Source organism: Gorilla gorilla, chromosome X, assembly GCF_029281585.2.
Source record: "Gorilla gorilla gorilla isolate KB3781 chromosome X, NHGRI_mGorGor1-v2.1_pri, whole genome shotgun sequence".
In the NCBI taxonomy this organism is placed as follows: domain Eukaryota; kingdom Metazoa; phylum Chordata; class Mammalia; order Primates; family Hominidae; genus Gorilla; species Gorilla gorilla.
Window position 1 is genome coordinate 85,915,107 of NC_073247.2, and position 11,884 is coordinate 85,926,990.

Sequence of the window (11,884 nt, forward strand, 5' to 3'; positions counted from 1 at the left end):
GTTTGCTTTTTTTTTTTTTTTTGAGATGGAGTCTTGCTCTGTCACCCAGGCTGGAGTGCAGTGGTGCAGTCTTGGCTCACTGCAACCTCAGTCTCCTGTGTTCAAGTGATTATCCTGCCTCAGCCTCCCAAGTAGCTGGGACTACAGGTGTGCACCACCACACCCGGTTAATTTTTGTATTTTTGGTAGAGACAAAGTTTTGATAGAGACGGGGCCAACCTGTTGGCCTGGTTGGTCTCAAACTTCTGACCTCAGGTGATCCACCTGCCTCAGGCTCCCAAAGTTCTGGGATTACAAGTGTGAGTCACCATGCCTGGCCAGTATAAGATGTTCTATGTAAACCTAATGGTAACCACAAAAGTCTATAATAGATACACAAAACATAAAAAGAAAATATCCAAAGAATATTACTACAGACAGCCATCAAATCACAAAAAGAGAGAAAAAAAGGAACAAAGGATTTATTTACAAAACAATCAAAAATAATTAACAAAATGGCACTAGTAAGTCCTTATTAATAATTACTTTAAATGTAAATCGATTAAATTTTCCAATAAAAAAAGAACAGCAGAATGGATTAAAAACAAGACCCAAGTATATGCTACCTCCAAGAGACTCACTTCACCTTAAAGGAAACTCAGACTTAATGTGAAGAAATGGAAAATGATAGTCTAACAAAAAGAGAATAGGGTTAGCTACAATTATTTGAGACAAAATAGACTTTAAGGGCCAGGTGCGGTGGCTCATGCCTGTAATCCTAACATATTGGGAGGCTGAGGTGGGTGGATCACCTGAAGTCAGGAGTTAGAGACCAGACTGGCCAACATGGTGAAATCTCATCTCCACTAAACAAAAAAATTATCCAGTTGTGGTGGTGGGCACCTATAATCCCAGCTAGTCAGGAGGCTGAGGCAGGAGAGAATCGCTTGAACCCAGGAGGCAGAGGTAGCAGTTAGTTGAGATCATGCCACTGCACTCCAGCCTGGGTGACAGAGTGAGACTCTGCCTCCAAAAAAAAAAAAAAAATAGACTTTAGGGAAAAAAAACTATAAAAAGAGATGAAAAATGTCATTATATAGTAATAAAGGAGTAAATACATCAAGAGGATGTAGCAATTGTAAATTTATATGCACCCAACATTATAGCACTTAAAATAAATGTACAGCAATAATTAAGACATTCAAAGGGAGACAAAGACTGCAGTGCAATAATAGGAGGAAACTTCAATATTCCACTTTCAACATTGAACAGATCATCCGGGGAGAAAATCAATAAGGATACATTGAACTTGACCTACTTTAGACCAAATGAACCTAACAGACATATGAAATATTTAACCCAACAGCAACAGAATACACATTGTTCTCAATGCACATGATACATTCTTCTGGATAGATTATATAATAGGCCACAGGCCAGGCACAATGGCTCATGCCTGTAATAACAGCACTTTGGAAGGCTGAGGTGGGAGGATCATTTGAGCCCAGCCCAGAAGTTCAAGGCCAGCCTGGGCAACATACTGAGACCCTATCTCTAAAAACATGTATGTGTGTGTGTGTGTGCGTATATATGTGTGTGTGTGTGTGTGTGTGTGTAATAGGTCACAGAACAAGTCTTAACAAATTTAAGAAGACTGAAATTATATCAAGTATGTTTTCCAAACACAATGTTATAAAACTAGAAATCTGTAACATAAAGAACCATGGAAAATTGGCGGAATTTGCGGCTTTGGCAGATTGAAATAATGGCAGGTCCAGAAAGTGATGCGCAATACCAGTTCACTGGTATTAAAAAATATTTCAACTCTTATACTCTCACAGGTAGAATGAATTGTGTACTGGTCACATACAGAAGCATTGCTTTGATTGTCTTATATTTCAAGTTAAGGTCCAAAAAAACTCCAGCTATGAAAGCAACATAAATGGATTTTAAACTGTCTACAGTTCTTAATCTCATCTGTTAAGTTCCCATGCCTGGAGAAGCTAATGCCAACTCATCATGTGATAATTCAATTTGTACAATATATTATGAACCTGGAAAAAAAAGAACATGGAAAATTAACAAATATGTGAAAATTAAACAATATGCTCCTGAGAAAATATTAATATTAGAGCAAAGAAGAAATTAAAGAAGAAATTTTAAAATATCTTGAGACTAACAAAAATGGAGATGCAACATACCAAAACTTAAGAGATGCAGCAAAAGCAGTTCTAAGAGGAAATTTTATAGCAATAAATACTAAACCAAAAAAAAAAAAAAGGATCTCAACAAAATAACCTAATGCTACACCTCAAGGAACTAGAAAAAGAAGAACAAACTAAGCCCAATGTTAGAAGAAGAAATGACAAAACAAAAATCAGAGCAGAAATAAATGGATTAGAGTCTAGAAAAACAATAGAAAAGATCAATGAAACAGTATTTTTGCACGCATTAACCAAATTCTCTTTATCCCCTCCTTCCCCACTCCCACTCTTCCCAGCTTCTGGTAACCATTAATTTACTCACTATCTCCATGAGATCACATTTTTTAGCTCCCACATATGAATGTGATCATGTGATATTTGTCTTTCTGTGCCTGGATTATTTCCCTTAACATAATGTGACTATAGTTTCAAGCATGTATTGTATATTTCAAAACAGCTAAACTAGAAGATTTGGAATGTTTCCAACACAAAAAATGTTAAATGTTTCAGGCAATAATTATCTGAATTACCCTGATTTGATCATTATATATTGTATGCATGTATCAAAATATCATATATACACTATACATTTGTACAATATTATGTATCAATTTTAAAAATGTAAGAAAAGATCAATGAAACTAAAAGCTAGTATTTGGTAGAGCTAAATGAAATTGACAAACTTTAGCTAGACTAACAAAAAGAAAGAAGACTCAAATAAATAAACTCATGAATGAAAGAAGGGACATTAAAACTCAAAACACAAAAATACGAAGGATAATCAGAAAAAACTATAAATAATTACACGTCAACAAAGAGGAAAACCTAGAAAAAATGGATAAATTTCTAGAAACATAAAACCTACCAAGACTGAACTAAGAAGAAATTGATTATCTGAACAGACCAATAATGAGTAGGGAGATTGAATCAGTAATAAAGTCTCCTGTCAAGAAAAAGGTCAGGACCAGATGGCTTCATGACTAAATTCCACCAAACATTTAAATAAGAACTAATACTAATCCTTCTCAAACTCTTCCAAAAAGTTGAATAGGAGAAAATACTTCCACACTCATTCTATGAGGCCAGCATCACCTTGATACCAAAGCCAGACGGACACTACAAAAAAGAAAAACTCTACAATGCAGTATCACTGATAAACATAAATGCCAAATTCCTCAACAAATACTAGCAAACCATATTCAACAGTACATTAAAAGGATAATTCACTGTGATCAAGTGAGATTTATCTCACGGATGCAAGGTTGGTTCAACATATTGAAATCAGTAAATGTGATTCACCATATTAACAGAATAAAGGACAAAAACTACATGATCATCTCCATAAATTCAGAAAAAGAATTTGACAAAGTTCAACATTCTTTCATGATAAAAGCTCTCAACAAATTAGGTATAGAAAGACTGTTCCTCAACACATAAAGGAAAGCCATATATGACCAGCCCACACCTAACATCATACTCAATGGTGAAAAGTTAAAGCCTTTTCCTCTAAGAGAAGGAAAAGAGACAGATGCCCACTCTCACCACTTCTTTTCAACATAGTAATAGAAGTCCTAACCAGAGCAATTAGACAGAATAAATAAAAGGCACCCAAATAGAAAATGATAACGTGAAATTGTCTCTGTTTGCTGACGACATGAATTTATATATAGAAAATCCTGAAGATTTTGCCAAAACTGCTAGAATTGATAAATGAATTCAGTATAATCACAGGATACAAAATCAAGTTACAAAAATTAGTAGCATTTCTATACACTAACAATGAACTTGAAAAGAAATTAAGAAAACAATCCCATTTATAATAGTATCAAAAAATACTTAGGAGTAAATTTAACCAAGGAAGTGAAATATCTATATACTGAAAACTATAAAACTTTGATGGGAAAAAATTAAAGAGGATGCAAACAAATGGAAAGATACCTTGTGTTCATGAATTATAAAAATTAATATTGTTAAGACATCCATACTACTCAAGGTGATGTACAGATTCAATGAAATCTCTATTAAAATTCTAATATCTTAACCGGGTATGGTGGCTCATGTCTGTAATCCCAGCACTTTGGGAGGCCGAGGTGGGCAGATCACTTAAGGTCAGGAGTCTGAGAACAGCCTGGCCAACATGGTGAAACCCCGTCTCTACTAAAAATGTAAAAATTAGCCAGGCATGGTGGCGGGAGCCTGTAATCCAAGCTACTTGGGAGACTGAGGCAGGAGAATTGCTCGAACCCATGAGGCGAAGGTTGCAGTGAACTGAGATCATGCCACTGCACTCCAGCCTGGGTGACAGAGTGAGACTCTGTCTCAAAAAATATATAGATATATATAATATCAGTCTTAACATAAATAGAAAAAACAATCCTATAATTTGTATAGAACCATAAAAAAAAAAACTAAATAGCCAAAACGCTATTGACCAAAAATAACAAAGCTAGCTAGAGGCATCACACTACCAGATTTCAAAATATATTATAAATCTATAGTAATTAAAACAACATGCTACTGGCATAAAAACAGACACATCAGGCCGGACATGGTGGCTCATGCCTGCAATCCCAGCACTTTGAGAGGCTGAGGCGGGTGGATCACGAGGTCAGGAGATGGAGACCATCCTGGCTAACATGGTGAAACCCCATCTTTACTAAAAATACAAAAAAAAAAAAAAAAACAAACTTGCCAGGCGTGGTGGCATGTGCCTGTAGTCCCAGCCACTTGGGAGGCTGAGGCAGGAGAATCGCTTGAACCCAGGAGGCGGAGGTGGCAGTGAGCCGAGATCGCACCATTGCACTCCAGCCTGGGTGACAGAGCGAGACTCTGTCAAAAAAAAAAAAAAAAAAAAAAAAACCAGACATATCAATCAGTGGAATAAGAAAGATAGACATCCCAGAAATAAAACTATGCATCTATGGTCAATTGGTTTTGAACAAAAGTACCAAGAACATGCAATGGGTAAAGGACAGTTGCTTCAATAAATGCCTCTGAAAAAACTAGACATCCACATAAAAAAGAATGAAAATGAGCCACTGTCTCACTTCTTATACAAGAATCAACTCAAAATGGATTAAAGACTTAAACATAAAACCTGAAACTATATAACTACTAGAAGAAAACATAGGAGAAAATTTCCATGACATTGACGTGAGCAGAGATTTCTTGGATATGACTCCAAAAGCACAAGTAACAAAAGCAAAATTAGACAAACAAGACTGCATCAAGCTAAAAAGCTTCTGTACTGCAAAGGAAACAATTGAGTGAGGGAAAAATCCAGGGACTGGGAGAAAATATCTGCAAGTTATACATTCAATAAGAAAGTAATATCCAAAACCTACAAGGAACTCAAACTACTCAATAACAAGAAAACAAATAACCCTTTTAGAAAATGGGTAAAGGACTTGAATAAACATTTCTCAAAAGAAGACATAAAAATGGACATCAGATATATTTTAAAATGCTCAACATTTCTAATCATCAGAAAAGTACAAATCAAAACCACAAGATATCACCTCACACCTGTTAGACTATTATCAAAAAGATGAAAGATAAATGTCAGTGAGGATGTGGAGAAAAGGGAACACTAGCACACCAATGGTGATACTGTAAATTAGTACAGTCATTTTAGGAAATAGTATGAAGGTACATCAAAAAACTAAAAATAGTATTACCCACCCACAGCTCCAATAGAAAATAAAAAACAGAAGAGGGAGGATAAAATTGGCCTATACCGCCTCCTCTAATTGCAGAAACATCTGTACCACCTCCTTCAGTGGCAGAAATAGAGACCCTAATACAAAGAATTTTAAACTCTGCTGCCATAGCTGGAGAGCCCTTAGGACCTTGCGCTTTTCCTATTTCTGCAAGGCCTGATCCAAATAATCCACAGCAGCTTATTCATGAACACACTCCACTAGAGTTTAAAGTTGTTGAAGGAATTAAAAGCAAGTGTGGCAAATAATGGTGTAAAGAGCCCATTCACCTTAGGATTGTTAGAATTTGTGTTTGGTGCTTTGCGTCTTTTACCCTTTGATGTGAAACACTTGGCGCAAACTTGCTTGTCCACTAGTGCATATCTGACATGGAATTTAAATTGGCAAGAAATGTGTGCAGACCAGGCTAAACAGAACCATGTTGCTGGACACGCAGACATTACAGAGGATACGCTACAGCTATCAGTCCCTGTCTTAAGCAGGCAGCATTAGAAGGAGAGCTCTTAACATGCTCAGTAATGCAAAATCGGCAAGGCAATCAGGTGTATGTTTATAAAAAGATAAGAAAAAGACATTAGAAGTCGAAACCACTTGGCCAAGCAGGCGGTGGGCAGAAAAAAAGGCTCAGCGGCAGAAAAGTTTGCAGCAACCAAGCCGACAAGGTCTGCCCAGGCCGGCAGCATCCCCCACCCCACCGGCAAAGAAGGGAGTGAGTGGAGCAGACACAGGCAAAGCCTAAGCAAGTACAATGCGGCTGCCGCCCAAGACCTGCAACCGCTGCCCTCTGGCTCTGAGGGCAGCCCATAGCAAAATTTCATGTGTTACATCCCAGGCTATGATTCTTTGCTAATATTTTAGTAAAATGTAAGAAATTGAAAAACCTCTTTTCTAATAATGGCCACTATTGTTATCGCTCTCCTACCCCTGACGTAGCTTTCCAAATTCAATTTAATTAAAACAGTAACCTCTAAAGGGAGAGAGATTACAGAGGGCCCATGAATTAGTTAAAGAGTAATTAAAAGCTAAGCATGTAAAACCACACATTACCCTTTAAAAGAGAACTTTAAACCTAATTAAATGATATTTGTTAAATTAGAAGGTAAAAATGTTGTGTCCTTCTCAGAAAGTGAAGAAAAGTTGTATGTAAGTGTACTGAAAACTCATGCATGAATGACTGTCTTAACTCACTGATTACAGATAGTCTTTGATTTGTACTTGCTAAGAGAGTCCTAAATTGAGTTCCCCAGCTAGTGAGTCACTGTTTTCAAGACTGTTTGCCAGATTAAAGTCCATAAACTTGGTCAGCCTGAAAACTCAATTACAAGATTTAAGCTATTCTGCCTGTGGCTTTAAGCACATGGCTAAAGTATATTATTTCAGTCTCTGCTTCTAGAGATGCTTTCAGATTTTCTTTTTAAACTTCTTGTTACTTATTTCAGCTTGCCATCTTAATAATTAATGCAGTCATTTGCTAAGTTATGACCCTGATATCATCAGGATTCCTTTAAGTAAAAGGCAATTCAAAGCGGTATTGCACTCCCCCAAACCTAATGTTTTAACACTGTTCACTGATGGGTCTGGTAAATATGGAAAAGCGGCAGTCTAGTAGAGACCACATAATTCAATCACTCAATCTGAGTTTACTAGCACTCACAGAGCTAAGGTTACTCTGTTTATTTATCAAAGAACTTTTACAACCTTAAGCTCACTCTGGACTTTCCAGACTTATGTTGCAAATATAACCGTCAATTAATGGGGTCAAGACTTACAGCATGGGATATGAGACTTACAAATGAAAACTTTGATAATCCAGTATTTAAAATGTTGAAGAACATGTGATATCACAGTGGAAAAGGTTTGGGGAGCTTTCTACAGTGAAATCCTAACCCGATATCAGTAACTGGAAAAACAGATAGAAAAGCGCTAGGAGGTCAGGATTTCTGATGGGGGTCATTAATATTTCTCCTCCGCCCACTGCCTTAACATTAGAATGGCTTAGTGACAAACCTGTATGGGTGGATCAATGGCCCCTAACACAGGAGAAGCTAGATCAACTTCATCTGTTGGTAAAAGAGCAACTGAATGCAGGAAATATAGAAAAGTCAGTTAGCTCCTGGAATTCACCGGTATTTGTTGTCCCAAAAAGTTCCAAAAACAATAATGATCTCTGGGGTTTCAGCTCAACGCTCAGAGCTAATTGCAGTCATTCAGGTTTTATAGCTCACAGATTCAGATCCTATCAACATTGTCTATGATTCAGCTTATGTTGTGAATGTAGCCAGTCACATAGAAATTGCTACAGTTAAAAGTACACTAGACCCAGAACTGCTTAATTTTTTTCACTTATTCTCATATGCTGCATGCTACATGTCAAACAGGTGAGACAGTTGGTCATGTACAGCAACACTGTCTGTCATCATTTGCTCATATGGGGATACCTAAATAATTAAAAACTGACAATGGACCTGCTTATACTAGTCATGCTTTTCAAAATTTCTTGCGTTTTGGGCTATAACCCATAAAACAGGAATTCTTTATAATCCTAGAGGACAAGGCATTATAGAACAGGCACAACGAATATTAAAACGCATGTTGAAAAGACAAAAAGGGGGTAAAGGAGGCCAACTACCACCTCAATCAAAACTACATTTAGCCTTATTTACTTTAAATTTTTGGATTCCTGGTACGGATGGTAAGACTCCAGCAGAAAGACATTGCCAAGTGTTAGAGGAAAAGAGGAAAGTTTATTAGAAAGTGTTACGGAAATCCCCGGAAGGACAATGGAAAGGTCCAGTGGATTTACTGACGTGGGGAAGAGGGTATGCTTGTGTTTTTACAGGAGATGAACAAGCCATGTGGGTGCCCTCACGGTGCATGCAACCATGGAATGGGAAACTGGAGGAACTGAGGGTGGCCCACTATAGGCCCGGTCCCTCCGGTACGAGCCATGAGTCAGCTGAGCCTGAGTGCAAAGATGGACAGAAGGCCGACTGGAGTCATGACACAGTTCTAATATTACACTTGTAAAGAATATCACCACTTAATTTACAGTTTGTGTTTTTAATTCTTATGTCTTTTTAGCAGCTAAGAAGGACCAGCTCCAGTTAAACAACACCCGATTGACCTGTAAATCTTGTCAGTTATATCACTGCATTAATCATAGCACATTGCAAACACATAATATCTCTACTTTGATGATTTTAGGTAGCATCCTTGGGCTATGGATTCCTGTTAATCTATCTGAGCCTTGAGCTGCCACACCTGCTTTGCATTTTATGAAACTTCTTCTAACTCTGCTTACTTATTGTGTCCGTAGAGCCTTAGGCATGATAATTTTTGCTATTGTTTCCTTGGTCACACTAATAACTTCTATTGTGATATCTTCTGTAGCTTTGCATAGTTCTGTTCAAACAGCTCAGTACATGGAGAACTGGACATGTACAGCTAACCAAGCATGGCTACTTCAGAATAAAATTAACACTGAGTTACAAACTGAAGTGCCAATGTTGAAATCCACGGTTCTATGGTTAGGGGAACAAGTACAAACCTTGCAATTGCAGCAGTAATTGCGTTGTCATTTTAATCACACTCATATTTGTGTAATCAACTTAGAATACAACCAAAGTGAGTATCCGTGGGACCCTGTGAAAGCCCATTTGCAGGGAGCTTTCACATCCAACATCACCTTTGATATTGGTGAATTACAAAACAAAATTCTTGATTTAAATAGGCAAACTCAAGAGTTTCAGCCTTCTTTAGAAGACTGGACCGAATTCCAGCAGGGCCTGGAGAGCCCCAAGCCTTGGACCTATCTAAAGCACCACATTAACATCTTATATGTAGTTCTTGGAATAATGTTGTTTTGTCTCTTCTTTTTATAGTCTGTAAAATCAGATGGACCACCAATCAGAGAATAAGAGCTGCCCAGCCTGGCCTTACATTCTTCCAATTAATTCATAAACAGAAAGGGGGAATATGTAGGGAGCCGAAGGCCTGTGGGACATGACCAACTCGGCATTCCACTGGAGGCTATATGATCAAACAGCAAACTGTTTATCATGAATGCAGGATGTGAGCAAACTCAGGACTGCTCCTGCTGACAGAAGGTTTGCTGGAGGCAATCACTCCCTGGCGCCAAAGTTATCTACTGTGACATCTAGAGCCTGTTGATCGAGGAATGCAGTCTTGCAAGCCTACTCCGGACTGAGCAGCTGACCCTTTCTTCCACCCCCTTTCTCACTATCTCTTTTGCCTAATAAATACAGAGGGCTGTGTAAAGTTCAGGGCCCTTGTCCACTAGAGGCAAGGCGCCCCCCGATCCCTCCTTCCAAATATATTCTTTTGTCTCATGTCTTTTATTCCCACATTTGCCCCGCTTTGTTCAGTCCCCCTAAGTCCATGCGGGTTACATAGTGGCACCCCGAGCAGCGACAGAATCGGGTGCTCAACATTACTTGACTAGACTTGTCAGGGATATCTGTTTTCCGTTCAGAAAACTAGAGTTTTGATTTGTTTATCAACTGATTTTGTTTTATAATATGCTAATTTCTCATTTTAGACTTATTATTTTGTTTTCTCTAGATTTTTTCCCCTAACTCTTTGAGACTGATGCTCATTTTTTGTTTGTATACAAAGGAATGCATTGAAGGATTTTGAACTATCTCTTAAGTTCAAATATGTTCAAATCCCATCCATTTTGATGTGTGGCAGTCTTGTTTTCTAAGTAGTTTACAAATGTGTTTTAAATTTCTGGTTCAATAATTAAGAGTCTTTAAAAAAAAAACCACAATAAGATACCATCTCACATCAGTCAGAATGGCGATTATTAAAAAGTCAAGAAAAAACAGATGCTGGTGAGGCTGCAGAGAAACAGGAACACTTTTACACTGTTGGTGGAAATGTAAATTAGTTCAGCCATTGTGGTAGACAGTGTGGTGATTCCTCAAAGACCAGAACGAGAAATACCATTTGACTCAGCAATCCCATTACTGGGTATATACCCAAAGGAATATAAATAATTATATTATAAAGATACATACATGTACATGATCATTGCAGCACTATTTACAATAGCAAATACATAGAATCAACCCAAACGCCCATCAACGATAGACTGGATAAAGAAAATGTAGTACATATACACCATGGAATACTATGCAGCCATAAAAAGGAACAAGATCATGTCATTTGCAGGGACATGGATGGAGCTGGAAGCCACTATTCTCAGCAAACTAATGCAGGAACAGAAAACCAAACACTGCATATTCTCACTTATAAGTGGGAGCTGAACAATGAGAATACATAGACACAGGGTAGGGAAAAACGCACACTGGGACCTGTTTGTGGGGGTCGGGGGAGGGAAAAATAGCTAATGCATGCTGGGCTTAATACCTAGGTGATGGGTTGATAGGTGCAGTAAATCACCACGGGACACATTTACCTATGTAACAAACCTGCATATCCTGAATGTGTATCCCAGAACTTAAAATAAAAATTTAAAAACTTAAAAACAACAAAAGTAATGAAATCAGTATGCTGAAGAGATATCTGCACTACCATGTTCAATGCAGCATTCTTCACAATACCCAAGATATGGAAACAACCTAAGTGTCTACCAACAGAAGAATTAATTTTTAAAAGTGATATATATGCACAATGGAATACCATTCAGCTCTTTAAAAACAGGAAATTCTGTCATTTGCAACAACATGGATGAATCTAGAGGACATTATGTGAAATAAGTAAGGCACAGAGAGACAAATACTGTATGATCTCACTTATATAAGGAATCTAAAAAGTCAAACTCATAGAAGTAGAGAATAGAGTGGTGTTTGCCAGAGGCTGGGGAAGAAAGAGGTGAATGGGGAAAGAGGAGACATTGGTCAATTGGTACAAAGGCACAATTAGGAGAAAAATTCTGGTGTTATATTGAACGGCAAGGTGACTATAATTAATATTGTAATGTATATTTCAAAATATCTA

General features: G+C 37.6%; 1 protein-coding gene across 1 annotated transcript; it reads left to right on the forward strand.

Moving 5' to 3' along the window:
- The first annotated feature begins 1,715 nt into the window (after positions 1 to 1,715).
- LOC101130654 (ATP synthase membrane subunit K, mitochondrial-like) lies at positions 1,716 to 2,048 on the forward strand. The gene has a single exon (XM_055376758.2). The coding sequence runs from the start codon at positions 1,745 to 1,747 to the stop codon at positions 1,919 to 1,921; it is 177 nt and encodes a 58-aa protein (XP_055232733.1). The 5' UTR covers positions 1,716 to 1,744; the 3' UTR covers positions 1,922 to 2,048.
- The last annotated feature ends 9,836 nt before the right edge of the window (positions 2,049 to 11,884 follow it).